This window comes from Coregonus lavaretus, assembly GCF_964263955.1.
Source record: "Coregonus lavaretus genome assembly, chromosome: 14".
NCBI classification, from domain to species: Eukaryota; Metazoa; Chordata; class Actinopteri; order Salmoniformes; family Salmonidae; genus Coregonus; species Coregonus lavaretus.
Genome location: NC_140001.1, coordinates 25,707,552 through 25,727,996, shown reverse-complemented (window position 1 = coordinate 25,727,996; position 20,445 = coordinate 25,707,552). Strand labels below are relative to the sequence as shown.

The 20,445-nt window shown below is 45.1% G+C and overlaps 1 protein-coding gene across 1 annotated transcript in view; it reads left to right on the top strand.

Annotated features, from left to right (window-relative positions):
• LOC311141604 (AP2-associated protein kinase 1-like) overlaps positions 1 to 20,445 on the top strand; it is a 73,360-nt gene that overhangs the window by 43,826 nt on the left and 9,089 nt on the right. Inside the window, exons 7-18 of the mRNA XM_084176979.1 lie at positions 2,522 to 2,654; positions 2,850 to 2,953; positions 3,566 to 3,645; positions 3,736 to 3,890; positions 4,911 to 5,098; positions 5,627 to 5,845; positions 6,656 to 6,849; positions 7,150 to 7,337; positions 7,451 to 7,546; positions 11,828 to 11,899; positions 13,426 to 13,602; positions 16,121 to 16,231. Of these exons, the coding sequence (XP_084033105.1) occupies positions 2,522 to 2,654; positions 2,850 to 2,953; positions 3,566 to 3,645; positions 3,736 to 3,890; positions 4,911 to 5,098; positions 5,627 to 5,845; positions 6,656 to 6,849; positions 7,150 to 7,337; positions 7,451 to 7,546; positions 11,828 to 11,899; positions 13,426 to 13,602; positions 16,121 to 16,231 (1,717 nt within the window). The remainder of the gene's footprint in view (positions 1 to 2,521; positions 2,655 to 2,849; positions 2,954 to 3,565; positions 3,646 to 3,735; positions 3,891 to 4,910; positions 5,099 to 5,626; positions 5,846 to 6,655; positions 6,850 to 7,149; positions 7,338 to 7,450; positions 7,547 to 11,827; positions 11,900 to 13,425; positions 13,603 to 16,120; positions 16,232 to 20,445) is intronic.

Genomic DNA, 20,445 nt, shown 5'->3' with positions numbered 1-20,445 from the left:
CATAGTTGACGTGTACCTATGATGAAAATTACAGGCGCCTCATCTTTTTAAGTGGGAGAACTTGCACAATTGGTGGCTGACTAAATACTTTTTTCCCCCACTGTAAGTATTTGATACATCAGAAAAGCAGAACTTAATATTTGGTACAGAAACCTTTGTTTGCAATTACAGAGATCATACGTTTCCTGTAGGTCTTGACCAGGTTTGCACACACTGCAGCAGGGATTTTGGCCCACTCCTCCATACAGACCTTCTCCAGATCCTTCAGGTTTCGGGGCTGTCGCTGGGCAATACAGACTTTCAGCTCCCTACAAAGATGTTCTATTGGGTTCAGGTCTGGAGACTGGCTAGGCCACTCCAGGACCTTGAGATGCTTCTTACGGAGCCACTCCTTAGTTGCCCTGGCTGTGTGTTTCGGGTCGTTGTCATGCTGGAAGACCCAGCCACGACCCATCTTCAATGCTCTTACTGAGGGAAGGAGGTTGTTGGCCAAGATCTTGCGATACATGGCCCCATCCATCCTCCCCTCAATACGGTGCAGTCGCCCTGTCCCCTTTGCAGAAAAGCATCCCCAAAGAATGATGTTTCCACCTCCATGGGTTGTACTCATCCTTCTTCTTCCTCCAAACACGGCGAGTGGAGTTTAGACCAAAAAGCTCAATTTTTGTCTCATCAGACCACATGACCTTCTCCCATTCCTCCTCTGGATCATCCAGATGGTCATTGGCAAACTTCAGACGGGCCTAGACATGCGCTGGCTTGAGCAGGGGGACCTTGCGTGCGCTGCAGGATTTTAATCCATGACGGCGTAGTGTGTTACTAATGGTTTTCTTTGAGACTGTGGTCCCAGCTCTCTTCAGGTCATTGACCAGGTCCTGCCGTGTAGTTCTGGGCTGATCCCTCACCTTCCTCATGATCATTGATGCCCCATGAGGTGAGATCTTGCATGGAGCCCCAGACCGAGGGTGATTGACCGTCATCTTGAACTTCTTCCATTTTCTAATAATTGCTCCAACAGTTGTTGCCTTCTCACCAAGCTGCTTGCCTATTGTCCTGTAGCCCATCCCAGCCTTGTGCAGGTCTACAATTTTATCCCTGATGTCCTTACACAGCTCTCTGGTCTTGGCCATTGTGGAGAGGTTGGAGTCTGTTTGATTGAGTGTAAGTGCTTTGTAAGTAGGAAAACCTGCAAAATCGGCAGTGTATCAAATACTTGTTCTCCCCACTGTATACAGGGGGGTACCGGTGCAGAGTCAATGTGCGGGGGCACCGGCTAGTTGAGGTAGTTGAAGTAATATGTACATGTGGGTAGAGTTAAAGTGACTATGCATAAATAATTAACAGAGTAGCAGCAGCGTAAAAAGATGGGGTGGGGGGGCAGTGCAAATAGTCCGGGTAGCCATGATTAGCTGTTCAGGAGTCTTATGGCTTGGGGGTAGAAGCTGTTGAGAAGTCTTTTGGACCTAGACTTGGCACTCCGGTACCGCTTGCCTTGCGGTAGCAGAGAGAACAGTCTATGACTAGGGTGGCTGGAGTCTTTGACAATTTTGAGGGCCTTCCTCTGACACCGCCTGGTATAGAGGTCCTGGATGGCAGGAAGCTTGGCCCCAGTGATGTACTGGGCCGTACGCACTACCCTCTGTAGTGCCTTGCGGTCGGAGGCCAAGCAGTTGCCATACCAGGCGGTGATGCAACCAGTCAGGATGCTCTCGATGGGGCAGCTGTATAATTTTTTGAGGATCTGGGGACCCATGCCAAATCTTTTCAGTCTCCTGAGGGGGAATAGGCTTTGTCGTGCCCTCTTCACGACTGTCTTGGTGTGTTTGGACCATGATAGTTCGTTGGTGATGTGGACACCAAGGAACTTTAAGCTCTCAACCTGTTCCACTACAGCCCCGTCGATGAGAATGGGGGCGTGCTCAGTCCTCTTTTTTTTCCTGTAGTCCACAATCATCTCCTTTGTCTTGGTCACGTTGAGGGAGAGGTTGTTATCCTGGCACCACACGGCCAGGTCTCTGACCTCCTCGCTATAGGCTGTCTCATCGTTGTCGGTGATCAGGCCTACCACTGTTGTGTCGTCGGCAAACTTAATGATGGTGTTGGAGTCGTGCCTGGCCATGCAGTCATGGGTGAACAGGGAGTACAGGAGGGGACTGAGCACGCACCCCTGAGGGGCCCCCGTGTTGAGGATCAGTGTGGCAGATGTGTTGTTACCTACCATTACCACCTGGGGGCGGCCCGTCAGGAAGTCCAGGATCCAGTTGCAGAGGGAGGTGTTTAGTCCCAGGATCCTTAGCTTAGTGATGAGCTTTGAGGGCACTATGGTGTTGAATGCTGAGCTATAGTCAATGAATAGCATTCTCACGTAGGTGTTCCTCTTGTCCAGGTGGGAAAGGGCAGTGTGGAGTGCAATAGAGATTGCATCATCTGTGGATCTGTTGGAGCGGTATGCAAATTGGAGTGGGTCTAGGGTTTCTGGGATAATGGTGTTGATGGTGTTCACTGTGCGGTGTCTCTGCAGGCTATGGGCTGCCTGCTGTATAAGCTGTGCTACTTCACCCTGCCATTTGGGGAGAGCCAGGTGGCCATCTGTGACGGCAGCTTCACTATTCCAGACAACTCCCGCTACTCCCAGGACATGCACTGCCTCATCAGTGAGTAGCCATCCTCCCCATCACCTTATACTCACTGGTCTGTTTTTTTATCTGTGTGAGAGAGTCAAGGCTCTGTCTTTCTTTTCTGGCTCTGTTTTTCTCCTCTGTGCCCTTTCTCTCTTTCACAGTCCAAGTATTTTAGTCCAAAGAGAGAAATATATCATTACCAACCATATATTTTTTTCCATTCATCAGGATACATGCTGGAGCCTGACCCTGAGAAGAGACCAGATATCTACCAAGTGTCCTACTTCGCCTTCAGGCTGGCCAGGATGGAATGCCCCATCCAGAATGTACATGTAAGTCACCTCACCTTCAGAAATGACAACAGGTCTAGAAAATCTCCCTTGAGACAAAGTTACAACCAAATAATTAAAAGGGTCATAATGTAGAGGACCTTTTAACTTTATCTGATTTGTTACCTTGTTCTTTCCTAATGCCAGGTGTAAATAAATAATTGAAAGTAAGAGATGATATGTAAGGCACTGTACATTTTATTAAGATGTTTTATTTAAGTCTAATCGTTTTGGAAAGCAACATAAGTGTAGTGCAAAATGCCAGAAGATGGGGGAGCAGGGAGCTTTGTGGTTGTTGCCAGATGGCTTCCCTCCATCCCCTAGGCCCCTTTGCTATGCATTGATGGAGCAATGTCAGCACTCAATCATCTGACACAGCACATTTCAGACCACATTCCCAGAGCGGCATCAAAGTGGACATTCAAGGCCGGTTCATGAAATCTGTAACTGATCATTAAATTGCTGCAATCATGTGTCATGCAGAAGTTATAATGATAAAGGGTTCTTGTTCCCGCTCTGTGACAAAACGTTTATACTAGAAATCTGAGTGAAGCTAATTGATTTTAATTGGGTAATATATCTAAGCATAGTACTGTACTCTTCTCACCTTCTTAGAACTCCCCTATTCCTACAAAACTCCCCGAACCAATCAGAGCCAGCGAAGCTGTGGCCAAAAAGAGTCAATCCAAAGCCAGGTGAGTGAGGAGCATGAGTATCTGGGCTTTTTTATAGTTAGAGATGTCAAGCTCCGGCAATGAAAACCTGCCCTTCCTGTCCCCTTCCAGGCTCACAGACCCCGTACCCACAATGGAAACCTCCATCGCACCCCGTTCACGGCCCAAAGCTGGAGGGGCCCAGCCCATAGGCATCCTGCCCATCCAGCCGGCCCTCACACCACGCAAGAGACCCAACGTGGCTGCAGGAGGGCCCCAGCCCATAGGTACGAATACAGTACCCTCTATACCACCTCTGTTTCTCAAAGCTTGAACCATAAGGATCTGATGATGTGGTGAGCTGAGGCCTGCTAATAGTGAAAGTCTCTTATCCTGTAACAAAACACTCACCAAGATAGGCATCCTGTATTGAGCTTGACGTATTGAAATGTTCCACATCTTTGGCTGACATAACATGTCCTTGTAATCCCAGTGGTTCAATTTGTCCAGCCGGACAAGTCTTTAATAGTCTATTAATGAGCCCTTGGTGACATTCATAGTCTATCTGTCCATATGCTTGAATAGAGACGGATAGGAGCTTCAAGCTTGTCTGTTTCAGTCAATTGTTATCAAGTCACCCTTACACTTCAGCTCCACTATACGCTTTGCTTTGTTTTGCCATCAGCGTCGCGTCAATGTGAAGTTTTACCTACTACACATGTTTGTTTTTTTTTACTACACACAGTGCCATGTTTTGAGAGCGTAGAGGAGCAGAGAGGAAGAGTCTCTTTATTCTATTTTCCTGTACTGTACCATAATTATTGATTATGCGTAAGTACAATAGCTTTGGTTCAGTTTTTGGCAAGTACTCATTCAATTATTGCTAGGGGTTGTACTAAATTATCCTTTAATTTCACAAGTTGCTTTTGTTTACATTGTGAATATAGTCATAATGAGTTTCTGCTAGCTAGTAGCTTCTTGACTTCATAAATCTGGATAAGAGCCTCTGCTAAATGACTAAAATGTAAATGTAAATCTTAGTAAAATAACCAGTGGTGTATAGTCAAGGCCATATACAACCAAAATCAACTTTATTTCAATTCACAAGATAGAATTGAACCGCAGCGATTCTTGATCTTGGACGCTGCCATTGGACATGACGCAACGCGAGCGCGACACGGGCAGTAAAGCAGCTTTCATTGATTTCAAAAGAAGCATTCCCTCAATGGCTGATGGCAATGCCTGGTCACCCAGTGGCTGTAGTTTAGCAGGGCTGTTACAAGACAACCATCTTCACTGTATTATAGGTGTTTTAGGCGCTGCCCATCCTGCTGCTGCTGTCCAATCAGTTCAGCAGGCACCTACTGCACAGGCCACACCCCCACTGTCTCAGACCACCTCTTCGCAACCCATGGCCACGCCCCAGCATCAGCAGGGTCTCTTCATGAAGCAGCAGGTGGCAGACTTTTTCAGCCCACAGCAGCAAGTCAACCAGGTGGGCATACAGTATTTCATATTAGTCTACTAAAGGCACTATTTATTACCTTATGTTGATAATCTTGTTGCCATTTGCCAATAATATCAAGTAATTTCACTGCAATATTCCATTTACTTTGTCTCTCAATAGTATTAGTAGGAGACTCCTTGGTCATAAACATGGTCCACTGTATGCTCGTGCTGTGTATGTAAGGATGCCATTGTTTGTTTTGTATCCATTTATTGTCTTCCAACTTTTGTTTCTATGCAGAGTGCACTTTTAGCAGGACCTTGTGGTTTTGGATTCAATTGAATCAAACGGAATAACTTTATTGACTTTGCAGAAACTCCCCTCTGATGTGTTAAACCAGTTCACCACATGTCAAGTTTCATGAACAACACAGGTCTCAGAAGGGTATTTACATGTGGGGAACTGGTTTGCACTTCTCAGAGCAATAACGAATCCCAGACTGGGCCAAATGAGACAGTAGGGAGAGGTTTTCCTGAACACTGGTTGTGTTTTTCCCACCATCCTATCCCTAAGCAGCATCAGCTGGTGCAGACCCTCTACAAACGGCAGCAGCAGCAGCCTCCCATGCTGCCCCCCCAGGGCTCTGTGGCTGTGCAGCCCAAAGCTAATCCTGCGGCTCCAGTTGCTCCTCTGCAGCCACCAACCGGCCCTGTGCTCCCCTACCCCCAAACAGCAGCTCCCCCTCCATCTCAGCCTGCACCTGATTCCGACTCTGACTGTGACTCTGAGCCCATGGTAACCGCCCTCCCCTCCGGCAGCATGCTGTGCTTTGGGACAGGGGGGCTAACGGGCCCTCTCCTTCTGTCTGGGGCCTTCGAATCTAGCTAATCACCGAACACTGACTTTGTATGCATTCTACATTTGAATTGGATTAGTTCCCTTTGAAATAACTGCATGTTTTATTGATCTGTGTTAACAATGATGTAGAAATACTTGCTCTTGGATTGGTCTTGTATCCTGTTGTGAGGACTGAATGAAGCAAAAGTAAACATGAATGCTGTAATAAGGTGCATACAAACAATGTAAAGAAGGTCATCTTTGAATCTTTTTAGTAATTCTTTCAAACATCAAAGTCAGATATTTCATGCTTTGCATAGTGTTCAAAGATATCAAACCAAAAAGATTAGATTTAGAAGCTGTCTGGCTGCTTTTCCTTTCACTATGGTTATAGTGTCTAAGGTTGTCATGAAACATCTCTGTCCCTGGAACCTGTCACCACTCAGTTGTCTCTTTTTTAATTTGTGTGTTTTGTTATTTATTCTTCTAAATCTTCTAAATCCAATCTCTCAACAAAAACATTTGAATCAATAACTGATAATCCTCAAGACCATCCATTGGTGCTTTGCCATTAATCAACCATGTCTTTCCACTAACCAGTAGAATGTGTTTCAATGTGGTTTTGCAATCGTTCTGTATTTTGGGATGCAATGAAAATAATATCCTCTTAGAGAATGGCTAATCAACTTGTATCAACCTGTAATTTTCTTCCTTCTCTCCCTGATTTTCATATTCATTGTGATATAACTCTCTCTCTTTCCTCCCCAGCCTCTGGCCTCTGGCCGTGGGCTCCACAAGGTTGGCTCCCTGACGCCCCCCTCCTCCCCAAAGATGGCCCCCCGGGGTGGCCACAGGCGCATCCTGAGCGACGTCACCCACAGTGCTGTGTTTGGGGTCCCAGTCAGCAGGTCCACCCAGCTACTGCAGGCAGCTGCAGCCGAGGCCAGCCTCAACAAGTCCAAGTGAGCTGAATTAACTCATCTCAATGAACTAATAATCAACTGTCCAATTATTCCAATAACACAGAGAGAGAGAGATGCAGGCCAATAAATATACAACAGAGAACCATATAAACACCCCCTTTATAGCCCAGTTTAACACAGCAATAAACCGTCTATTCAATCTACAATGAACTCAATAGACTTTTTAATCACCCATATTTGCTTACATGCTCTATATTTGGCACAGACTCGTTTGTACATAAGATAAATGAGATGGATGATTTCCACTGTAACCGTTGTGTTTCCATATGTTTGTTGTAGGTCAGCCAGCACCACCCCCTCTGGCTCCCCCTGCTCCTCCCAGCAGAGTGTGTACCAGCCAGGTGAGGGCGGTGCCCAGACAGCTCCCTATGCACCCACTGGCAGCTGGAACCCATTTGGTGATGACAACTTCTCCAAGCTCACTGCCGAGGAGCTACTCAACAAGGACTTTGCCAAGCTGGTCGAGAGTAAGACCACAATGTCCAGTCGGTGTATATGCGTCTACAAGTGCAATGGATAGTTGGTAGATGGGTAAATGAACAGAGGTGATGTTTTCTAATTGTGTATGTCTTTATGACAGCTACAACAGGGGAGAGGGCCAGCCTCTCCACAGAGAACCTCATTCCAGGGCTGCAGCCTGTCTCTGCTGCTTGTGCCACAGGCAAGGCTTTCCCAGGTAAGGCTGTCCATGTGTTCACCAGCCCTCCTCTCTCCTTGTGTCATGAATACGTTATTATCCCTCCCTCATTTCTACATATGTGTTGTCCTCATGTGTTTTTAGGTGTTGGCTTCTTCTCTGTAAATCTTTCTTTAAGACAAATATTTCCTCCCTTTTTCCTCGTTTACAATGTATCCAATATTGGTTTGTGTAGTTGTTGGTTTAGCTTCTGTAACTTTGTACCAACTACGGTCTACATGTGCAGTGCTTTTATATTGTGTCATGATTAGATGTTGCGTATATCAGTCCCAGAGACATCCAACTGTCCCATATATATAATTGTAATGCCCTTCTAGCCATTATAATAATGGCCATTAATATGGAGTTGGTCCCCCCTTTGCTACTATAACAGCCTCCACTCTTCTGGAAAGGCTTTCCACTAGATGTTGGAACATTGCTGCGGGGACTTGCTTCCATTCAGCCACAAGAGCATTAGTGAGGTCGGCACTGATGTTGGGCGATTAGGCCTGGCTTGCAGTCAGCGTTCCAATTCAACCCAAAGGTGTTCGATGGGGTTGAGGTCAGGGCTCTGTGCAGGCCTGTCGACAAACAATTTCTGTATGGACCTCGCTTTGTGCACAGGGGCATTGTCATGCTGAAACAGGAAAGGGCCTTCCCCAAACTGTTGCCACAAAGTTGGAAGCACAGAATCGTCTAGAATGTCATTATATGCTGTAGCATTAAGATTTCCCTTCACAGGAACTAAGGGGCCTAGCCCGAACCATGAAAAACAGCCCCAGACCATTATTCCTCCTCCACCAAACTTTACAGTTGGCACTATGTATTCGGGCAGGTAGCATTCTCCTGGCATCCGCCAAACCCAGATTCGTATGTCGGACTGCCAGATGGTGAAGCGTGATTAATCACTCCAGAGACCAATGGCGGCGAGTTTACACCACTCCAGCCGACGCTTGGTATTGTGCATGGTGATCTTAGGCTTATGTGCAGCTGCTCGGCCATGGAAACCCATTTCATGAAGCTCCCGATGAACAGTTATTGTGCTGACGTTGCTTCCATAGGCCGTTTGGAACTTGGTAGTGAGAGTTGCAACCGAGTGTTGCAGACAATTTTTGTCGGTCCCGTTCTCTGAGCTTGTGTGGCCTACCACGTCGTGGCTGAGACGTTGTTGCTCCGAGATGTTTCCACTTCACAATAACAGCACTTACAGTTGACCGGGGCAGCTCTAACAGGGCAGAAATTTGACGAACTGACTTGTTGGAAAGGTGGCATCCTATGACGGTGCCACATTGAAAGTCACTGAGCTCTTCAGTACGGGCCATTCTGCTGCCAATGTTTGTATATGGAGATTGCATGGTTGTGTGCTTGATTTTATACACCTGTCAGCAACTGAAATAGCTGAATCACAAATTTCAAGGGATGTCCACATACTAGTGTATGTCCTATATCTCATGTTCCTTAAATCCATTGTTTATATAATGACTCTGAGATGACATGGCTTTGCTCTGTAGTCCTGTTGTCCCTGTCCTGTTAGTATATAAATAATATGCCATTTAGCAGACGCTTTTATCCAAAGCGACTTACAGTCATGCGTGCATAATTTTTTTTGTGTATGGGTGGTCCCAGGGATCGAACCCACTACCTTGGCGTTACAAGCGCTGTGCTCTTCCAGCTGAGCTACTGTTAGCACAGTAAACGCACTCATTGATTCCCTTTCAGCTCCTATGAATAGAGACCTTAGCTGGATCGCCTAATACTTGTGGATCCGTGCCTCTAACTGCACTGTTGGCTGCTTACCGGAAGGACATATTCTACTTTGTTAATTGGATTGCTGTACTGTAGCCTACCTCTGGAGGTGCCTGCTTTAGAATGCCTCTGTCACTGTGAAAAGTGGGAAAGTTTAGCATCACATCTGAGCTCTTCCTTCAGTTGGTAGTTGACTGCTTTTCCAAATGGCTCAGGAGCAATACACTGTCCTCAGTTTGTTTTAGCTCAGTCTGGTCTGTGCAAAGGCCCACAGAGTGGCTGCAGTGACAGTCGAACAGTCAGTGGGGACTGAGACTGAGCTAAGGAGATAAAAGGCTGCATGTGGCTGTTACATAAGCAGGGTGTGGTTAATCTTCTCTGTCCTCTCCTCACTCACATACAGTCTTCTACACAGGCACTGAGAGATAGAGAACACTGAGGATTTACTTGCAGCACAGCACAGGTACAGTCCACAACAGGAGCTGCATCACTGCTGTTGGGAGAGCACTGCACAGTGTCTGCAGAAGTTCACATAGCCACAGGCCAGATGTAAAGCCCACCAAGCCTGTTACGCCACAGCATATTTCAGAAGGGATGGTCATACTATCTAGTCTAGTTATTCAATTCTCATAATATGTAATTCTTAAATGGGATTGGAAAGAGAACCAGTTTCCTCACAGATCAGTGCATGCTGCTGTCATATGGTGCCAAAAGAGGAGTACACCAGAGCCATACATCTAGATATGGCTCTGGAATACACAGCCTTTGTGTCATAGCAGTTTGTTAGCATTGACCTACGACCTATGACCTTTATCCCTTAGTGAAGGGGGCAAATGGGCAGCTGTGCTGTGTCATATTCTGAGCCCACACCCCCCCAAGGTCCTCTGCGCCCCGGTCCCCCCATAGCAGCCAGTCACCTGTAAGTATGTATGGAGAGGAGGTTTTGACCCAGAAGATACTCTCACGCGCATGCACCTGGTTTGCACTCAGTCTGTTTGGATGTACTAACCTGCTGGAGAGGCACATATCCTGAAGGCAGTCCTCCTGCTTTGTCTGTGACACAGACCTGGCACACCCATAAAGCTGACTTAACAAGGATACCATCAGTCAGGTAGTGCTGGGTGATCCAACACTTGTTCAGTGATGAAAGTGGAGAATAGTCATGTAAGGACAGTCAGTGATGTAGGCCTAGTCTGTGGAATGGTGTTATGGTAGCTAACCCCTGGTATGTTTTTGTATAGGCTGACATTTTGCTCTTTGAGACTATTTGGCGATGCTTGTCTGCCATATTGAAATGAATCTGTCAACTAATGACCAAATACAGATGAAATACTGACACTAGCTGCTAGGGGTTTGTCTTTGTCTCCATGTCTTGGTTTGATTGGATGTGTTGATGGTTTAAGACTAGCAGGGTACACACTCCCTTTGAAGGCATGCTGTTTCGCTCCACTACCAGTTTGAAATGAATGGTATTAATAGAGTGGGCCCAGCTGAAATAAACCTCTCCTCTACTCAAGCATGGTCTGTGACCTCTATCACACTAGGATTGATTTAGTATTTTCCTCATCTTTTTATGCCCCTCTGCTGAATAGGAAAGCAAGAGGGATAGGGCTGCCTCATGGCAAAACATGACTCAGCCAATAGAATAATGACAAATCCAAGAACTAACAGTTACTACCCCTTGTGAGCGTTACCCTTTACCAACTAATGCTCACCTTGATGTAATAATTAATTACCATGTTCTCAGTGGGACCTAAATGAGCCTTCATCTCTTGTTTCCTTGCCTCCCCTTTTCTCCCTCTATTCCTACTTTGCAAATGCATATTCTCCCTTCCTTTCCTCTCTATTTCTATGCCTTTCTCCCACCCGGTCCTCCCTCTCCTCTCCTCTTTCCGTCCCTCTGTTTGGATGGCTCACAGAGAAACTGATTGAGGGACTGAAGTCCCCCGAGACTTCGCTGCTGCTCCCTGACCTTTTACCCCTGGCTGACCCCTTCAGCAGCTCTGGAGAGGGCAACAGCAATGGTATCAGGCTCTCCTGACTGCCTGTCTGTCTATCTCTGTCTGTGTGCCTGTCTGTCTGTCTGTCTCTGTCTGTCTGCCTGACTGCCTGTCTGTCTGTCTCTGTCTGTCTGTCTGCCTGACTGCCTGTCTGTCTGTCTGCCTGACTGCATGTCTGTCTGTCTCTGTCTGTGTGCCTGACTGCATGTCTGTCTGTCTCTGTCTGTGTGCCTGTCTGTCTGTCTCTGTCTGTGTGCCTGACTGCATGTCTGTCTGTCTCTGTCTGTGTGCCTGTCTGTCTGTCTCTGTCTGTGTGCCTGACTGCCTGTCTCTGTCTGTGTGTCTGTCTGCATGTCTGTCTCTCCCGTCTCTCCCCTTCCTGTATCCTGTATGTATGCTTCTGGTTGTTTATGAACTCAAATCAGTCTCATATACTTTATCTGGAGCTGGAGCTTTTTTTATTCCCTCTGTCCTTCTCATTCATTTACTTCTCATTCATTTCTTTATCTGACTATCTCTCCTGTTCCATTTTCAGCAGCAGCGAAGGCTGAGATGTATGTGGACTCTCTGATCCCAGGTCTGGAGACAGTCTCAGCCAGCCTGCCAGGTTAGTGCCCAATACCTTACTGTTCTTACCGCTCCTCTGTATCAGCCTTGATTTATAGGTAGTATTATTGCCATACATCAGTTGGCTTGCATGAATGAACACACAGCTCTGTGTGTGAGGCCACAATGCATTGGGATAACACAGAGGGATTTGCCTTCACTAAGATTGAGTGTTATTTCTGCCATCAACGTCATACAGGGATATCACTCTTGATTCAGGAGCTTTGTTGTGGTTTCCTTTGTTTTAACTATTGCTTAGTGTTGAAAGGATCAGGTCATTTATCTGTAGCCTGCGCAAACTCACCCTGCCAGGCTATGCTGACAGGTTTGCCTTCACCAAAATAATTCCCTGTCACCATTTTTTTATTGCTGTGGAATGGTTGTGACAGCAGGCGTCTCGGTTTGTTGCAATGATCCGTTACTATGACGTACTCTTAAGGGTGAACAGGAAAACATTTGCAGTGCACTGTTGATTAGCAGTGCTGATTCTGCTCCAGATGAACATGAGCACAGTGTGAATGTTTGTGTAATGGCTGACATTCCCTGCAGCCAGTGAAAGTAGGCTGGAGCTGGGGACAAGGCAGCTACTGCTGAGCAATAGAGCGTGTCTGCTGCCCCTGGGTTTGACCTCTCCACATCACGCAGTGGGCAGCTTTTCATGCATTGGGCAGCTTTTCACTCAGCTCAGCTTTTGGTTGTAGTGTCAATCTGCTCCACTAGAGGGCAGTAATGGACCATGGTCCTGTCATTGGTCCAACTACCACATACAGCACAGTACCATTACTAGTCTGGGGTTTTAGCAGGGGACTACTTTGAGGATAAATTTACACAGAGTATACCAAATATTAGGAACGCTTTCCTAATATTGAGTTGTACCCCCACTTTTGCCCTCAGAACTGCCTCAATTTGTCAGGGCATGGACTCTACAAGGTATCGAAAGCGTTCTACAGGCATGCTGGCCCATGTTGACTCCAATGCTTCCCACAGTTGTGTCAAGTTGGCTGGATGTCCTTTGGGTGGTGGATCATTCTTGATACACATGGGAAACTGTTGATTGTGAAAAGTAGCGTTGTAGCTCTTGACACAAACCGGTGTACCTGACACCTACTATCATACAACGTTCAAAGGCACTTAAATATTTTGTCTTGCCCATTCACACTCTGAATGGCACATGTACACAATCCATGTCTCAAGGCTTGAAAATCCTTCTTTAACCTGTCTCCTCCCCTTCATCTTCACTGATTTGAAGTGGATTTAACAAGTGACATCAATAAGGGATCATAGCATTCACCTGGTCAGTCTGTTGTGGAAAGAGCAGGTGTTCTTAATGTTTGTATACTCAGTTTATATCTGAGTAAGAAGCTCATTCATTTTGTCTGAACTTTTTTCTGTGGGAAAAGGGTGAGCAAGCTTACTAACCTAATGCTTTTTCTTCTGTTTGGGCTAATGGTCTGTTTTCACTTTCTTTCCTTCTTCCTCCCTCCATCCTAACCCCTGGTCCCTGTGCCCTGGCCTCTCCTCCCTCAGACCCTCTGGCTGGGGAGGGCTCTCTGCTGGGCTGCTCTCTGCTGTCTCACACCTCCACCCCTGGGGCTCAAACTGTCTGTGTACCCCCATCCTCCTGCTCCTCTGCCCCCCCAGGCTCTGCCTCCTGTCTGGATGAGCTGGCTCCTGTCTCATTTGGCACTGCCCAGGCACCTGCTGGTAAGATCCTCTCTCATCAGCTGTCATATACTGTACACTGAGTGTACAAAACATTAGGAACATCTTCCTAATATTGAGTTGCACCTGCTTTTGCCCTCAGAACGAACAGCCTCAATTTGTCGGGGCATGGACTCTACAAGGTGTTGAAAGCGTTCCACAGGGATGCTGGCCCATGTTGACTCCAATGCTTCCCACAGTTGTGTCAAGTTGGCTGGATGTCCTTTGGGTGGTGGGCCATTCTTGATACACACGGAAACTGTTGAGCGTGAAAATCCCAGCAATGTTGCAGTTCTTGACACACTAAAACCGGTGCGCCTGGCTACCATACTACTACCATACCCCGTTCAAAGGCACTTCAATATTTTATTTTGCAGGGTTCGCACAAGGTGCCAAGTACATGAATTTGGCACTCTGAAATTCAAGTACAGGAATACCTTGAAAATCAGACATGTTCTCAAGTTGGTACTTGCAAAGTACTTGAATTAAAATGAAAGGAGAACAGAAAATTATCAAATATGTTAATGTAAAAATTTATTGGTCTTGCAAATTAATTTCCAGGCAGTCTAGAGTTTTGCGTTCTGGTTGCCAGGAGAGCTCGCTCATTCCACCAACACTGCCACTCAGCCAGGCAGGTACAGAACTGACTGATTAGGCGCCGCCAAATGTCACATCGATAACTAAAATGCCGGGCAAATGTAGATTCAACCCTGCCTGGAGGATGTTTATGAATGGGTTTTGCCAGACCCAACCAGGGATGTAGTGGAGGGGAAACACTGTTTATGCATCTTTCTATTTAGGAAATAGGGTTTACTCACCCGGATTTACCTTGTTAGCAGCGTATTCATTCACTACTCTGTCCAATGGGAAACTCCGCCCACGACAAAGGCCAAGAGGTGAAACGAACTACCTCAGGTCAGACCTACAGTTTCAAGTAGCAGAGATGCCGCTGACAGTGGCAATTATTTTAACATCCCTCGACTCCTGCCGTGTCAACAGACATCCCCCAAACAACCCTCCCCCGGTGTACAACTGGTAAATAGTCACTGATATTTCAGTCAGGTGTCTAGCTAGCTAGGTAGCTCAAGGGCTCTGGCTATTAGCCAGGTAGCTAGCTATAACTAGCTGGCTAGAAGGATGAAGTTGGAGGCTAACGTTGAACGGAGCCTGACCTCAGCAGTTGACTGAAATTAAGCTAGCTATAATCAAAAGATGGGCTACTATAAGTTATCATAACAAAATACCTTTTCTTTATAGACAGTAGTGAGACAGAGTGGTTAGTCATTCTGCAATGAAGGAGGCAAAGGAGATACACAGAGAGAGGAAGCATTGAAGCAAGCAGGGAGAGAGGTTAGTAGTACAGTGGTTCCCAAACTTGGGGTCCGGGACCCATGTGTGTCCCCTAAAATGTTAAATAGGGTCCCCACATTAATAACTTGTTTCTCTTCAAATGGGTATAGAATACAATATTTTAGAGTCAACTAAGGACCTTTTACACTGTCAGAATTCACTTTCATGTAATTTAGTGAAATAAAGACAATTTAAATATAAAAGACAATTGAATATTATGTATGATGAACAGAAATATAAACGCAACATGCAACAATTTCAAAGATTTTACTGAGTTAGAGTTCATATAAGGAAATCAGTCAACATCATCAGCACTGACTTACCACTCATATAGTAAATAAGTAGTGAAACGCTTATTATTGAGTAGAACTTGTAAGGGAGTGATGACTGCAACTAGAAACAATTGCATAATAGGAACTATTACAAATTGATGGTCCTTGAAAATAAATATCAGTGCTTGAGAAAGTACTTGAATTTGACTTGCCACTGTCTATACGAATCCTGATCTTGCCCATTCACCCTCTGAATGGCACACATACACAATCCATGTCTCAATTGTCTCAAGGCTTAAAAATCCATATTTAACCTGTCTCCTCCCCTTCATCTACACTGATTTTGAAGTGGATTTAACAGGTGACATCACCTGGATTCAACTGGTCAGTCTGTCATGTTATGTACATTCAGTGTGTTATCTGTGTAAACGCCTCACAGCAAGTCTGACCTCTGACTTATGTTCAGCCCAAACTAAACCACAGACCTGCAATATCTCTTAGCTGTAATGCCCACTTAGAACACTAAAATACATGTTCAAAGGCAAGTGACCTTTGAATGTATGATGTTAAACTATCACATTACTAATATCAAAATGAACTATATAATTTCAGAAGGGTAATTGGATATTGATACAGACATGTCGGCAGCCTGTATCAACAACCCTTTATAGTTCAGACAGTGAGGTATTCATTTGTAGCACTATACAGCAGCCACAACATTGTGGGATCTTCTGCAGACCCTTGACTCATTTACAAAAGCCACATCAGATGCGCATGGCTTAGTACTAACGTTGTGACTGCTCTGGCTGCGTCTGTCTCTGTACTCCCTGCACCCTCCCCTCCTGGGCTGCGCTAACCAACCCCCCTCCATCACCCCTTCACCTCTCCTCCACCTGCAGACTCTGCTTACCTCATGTCGGGCTTCCAGCCGCTCGAGGCTGGGAAGAAGGGCACTGAGGACGAGTTTGACCCCATCCCCGTGCTTATCTCCAAAAACTCCAACAACCAAGGTATGTAAGGCAGACCAGCAGAATGTAGATAGGGTTTGGATCCACGTGTCTCGTTGATCCACGCATATCTTCTGAAGACCAGAGTACTGTTCTGTATGAGCTGTCTTCCTCAACCCATATAACCCCAAGGTGACCATGAATGAGCACAGCCATCGCTGAGAAGACCCTAGCTAACACCTTAGTTAATCACTTACACCTGATGAGAGCACCCATGGCTGGATGTGCTGTAACATTAGCTAGCCCTCATCCTAGCATGCTCTCACATCAGTGGGTTTCTCTTAACTTTCTCTCATTGACTTTTCATTAGTTGAACGTTGTCAATAAGAATTGGCAGTTCCCATCAAAGGAAGGTACCATTCTGCAGTTGTTTTGTACAGTCTGTCAGAACAGAAGCACCAAAGGCAGAGCTTGAAGGAGTAGTTCTTCTAGAGGTTAGGACGACTTACAGTATGTCCTCCCAGCACGCTTTCCCTGAAAGGCCGCGGCTGCAGATAGATAACCTCCGCTTACTTTCTGGATCTTTCTCTTCTTCTCTTCCCCCTGTCCCTCATTCACTCCTGTTTGCTCCTGTCATTCTGACCTCTCTCCTCTCCGCTCTCTTTCACTGATTCTCAATTCTTTGCCACTATATGTTCTGTCTTCTGTTCTCTGTCAAATACTCTCTTAAAATATTACTCTCTCTCCCGCTTGTTGGCCTTTCTCCCTCTTCTCTCTTCCTTGCTCCCTCCATGTCCTCCTCTCTCTCGCTCTGTCTCGCTCTCTTTCTGGCACGTTTTAGGTGGTCACTCGCGCAGCAACAGTGGCAGTTCAGAGTCCAGCATCCCCAACATGGCCCGCTCCCTTCTGCTGGTGGATCAGCTCATCGACCTCTAGGGGGGTGGGAGAGAGAGGTCGAAGGGGCAGCGTGCAATCGTAACACGTAGGGGATGGAGAGGGGGCAGCAGAGGCACTTATGTAGTACCTTGTGAGGTGAAATGGAGGAACTTTAATGTGGACTAGTGAGAACTTTCTCTGGTGTACCTCCTTGCCCCCGCCTTCATCTCTTGCTTACCTGATACAATGGTTTCAAACCATTCATTCTGGCCGTTGGCATTCCCATGTTGGTAACAACATTGCATTAACCCCCCGCCCTGACACATTGTCTGCTTCTGCCTTGGCTGCAATATAGTCATTATCATACTTTCATCCATCTGTCGACATTCCTCATTGTCCTTCCATGCAGATTCAACCCCACCTTATGCACATACTGCCTGGCTTGCCCATAACCCTATTGTCTTTGCTGTGTTCTACAATGTTTGATCACTTATACAATCCACCCCTGGCAAATGTATTTGTCACAGGTCTGACCATGTAACACAACAGTACCATACTTCTATCTCTCCTGGTTATCTGTATGCACTCTTCCTGTAGCAGCTATGACCATGTAGAGTCTAGAGAGCAAAGCAGTTGCCCTTTAGAATAGCATATGCTGACTGAACTATCCAGAGCTGCTTGCATTGGGCATACAGGGGGGACTAATAATGACAATAAGCTGTCAGTCTTCTGCTGTGTGTTTAACTGTTATCAAACTGCTGTGGTCCACTGCTGCCCCTTGGGAATGTTTGGCTGTCTGTTGCAAATGTTGCGGTTGCAAATGTTGTAAGATGTCTGTCATTGTAATCTCAAAAGCACTTGTGCAACATGCACCGTTATGGTAGACATCTGATCTCTCTACAGGCTGTCGCTAGCTACCCCCAACTGGCGCTGATATTCAGGTCTACTACAACAACCATCTCCTTGACTGTGCAACCATGTTTATCTTGGCTGTGCTTTACGTAAGAGCTACAATCTCAGTTTATCTGAAGCTTTCCTGGGATTATTGTTCCTGTGCTGTGAATTTCCTGTAGTCCTTTAAGATTATATTGAGCTGGTGCATCTTTTTCCTCTCACTATGCCTCTAAGTATAAGAATTATCTGGAAAGGTTGATGCAATCGTGGTATTATTCTAAATGTATGATTCATTTCAATGCCCTTGTCATTTGGTCATAATTTAAAACGGATGCTCAACAACTTTCTCTCTTGGGCAGAAAGCATGCTAAATGGCTATTGATCATGTTTATTCCAATAAGAGCTTTATTGGTTTTATTTGGGTTTGTTTGATTCTATCCTCGGCCCAATGGCAAGGTTAACAGCTATAAATTCAGAGAATGTGAGATAGAAATTAGTGCCATATTGAGCATGGGTACTAGAGGAGAATAAGACTCACAGGGTCAACAGAACAGTGCAATGGTCATATCGTATTGTGGTTGTTTAGTGAGAGTCAGCTGATATTTACCAGTGAGCCAGCAGAGCAAAGCATAGTGAGAAGTAGGTGCAGCTTGTGTTTTGTCTGTCTGCTTGTGTTGTGCTGGCGTGGCTCTACAGTACAGGCAATCAGTTTCTCTATTTGTTCCATGTGCCTCTGTTGCACATGTTCATAATCATTCATATCCACCTCCCGTTTGTCTACCCATCCATACCACTCAAACACACACACACACACCTTGATGTTGCTTGCCTATGATATAATGTCCAACTCAAATCTTGACAAATATCCATTCCCCACCAACTCTGATGTATAGAAAACCACTGTTTCAATGTCCTCATTCTCCCTTTGCAAAGAAGTAGTTCAAGTACATTTTAAGTGTTTAATATTTTTAAAAAGACATGTCATATCACAGTATGAATAAATGTGACTATTGATAGTACTATAGAATGAATGTATGAAGTGAGTCAATATGAAATATATAACATTCATAACAAGTACATATAGGTGAATGAAAAAAGTTTATTTCTGTGTATTATTTATGAAGCTGTATTTAAGACTGCTATCATCGTGTCCCTCCTTTTTGTCCAAAGTATTTTTGTCTATCCTTGGTCGTGTGGAAGACTATTTTAGCGTAGAGAAGCAACTAGCCCCATGGTTTTAGCCATCTTAATGTGGTTGTGTTCTGAGGATAGCATTGTGCACTGTACCTCATTGAGGTATTATCGTCACGCCTCATCCCTGGTGTTCTAGTTTGATTTTTTTTCTCTGAGCTGTAGTTTATTTAATAGCATGAAGGGAATAGATTTCTTCCACCTCTTAGAGCCCTCCCTCCTCTGAAAACAGGGCTTATGACGGAAGGGTCTTCCTGATATCTCTGTCCCTTATTTTCCTCCTCACCCCTAAATGCATCACACAAGCGATCTAGCCTACCTGCTTACAAGTTACAGTGCAATTGGTCTCATTTGCTGGAAACAGAAGCACCATTTGTCTTGATTCATCTGTATCATCCTCCCAGCAAGCATAATCAGTGGATGTGATGCACTACATTGTACCCTCCTGAGGCATATCAAAATAATACGATACAATATTTCAGAAACTGAAATGCAACCCATATAAGAACCCTCAATGCCCCGAAGTGCATTTATTCAATGTCAAAAAGTATTGTTTCCATACTTGGAAAATATACAAAGCAAAAATATACATTTCCGTTGATGTTACTGCTAGTGTAGCATACTTGAAGTTATTTTCTTTTAGATCAAAAATTGTTTTACCCCTCCTCACCAAACCATATATTGTACAGTAAGTTTTAGAAATTGGCCTGTGGATTCTGAAGAGTGTATGGCCTGTATGGCCTGATAATCAGTAAACCTACTCTTGTTTTGTTTTTATTCATTTCCTCTCTGATCTACTTGTTGTTCAGTCTTGTGCAGGTTTTAGTGTGGCTAACCTATGCAATTCTACAGTAGTGCTCATATTATCATTAGACACCACAGTGCTGTATTCAGTAGAGGTCTAGCCTTGCCAGTAGAGTTTTAGTTGTGTTGCTGTGAAACGGATGTACCTAGTGTGTTTGCTAGGGGAAACAGTGACAAGTATAATCTATTTGATTATATGAAAACTGTTGAAATGAGCAAACAGCAAATGTTAATATGTGAAAGCAAAGAGTTATCTAGTGTGTACCTTATATTTTTATGAAATAAGAAGAAAAAAATCAAAAAGAAAGGGACATTAAATAAACATGTGAATGTAACTTTAGTCTCCTTGGTGTCTTTTTCAGTTCACCTGTAGGAAATGTAGTTCAATATATATGCTGGTGTTATGAGATGATTGGAAGAGCAAGTAGCTATAGGTACAGTATGCATCCTTTGGCTGATTAACACATCAGTCTGTTGCTTAGTCACACACCCACATAAGTCACTTACCTAAC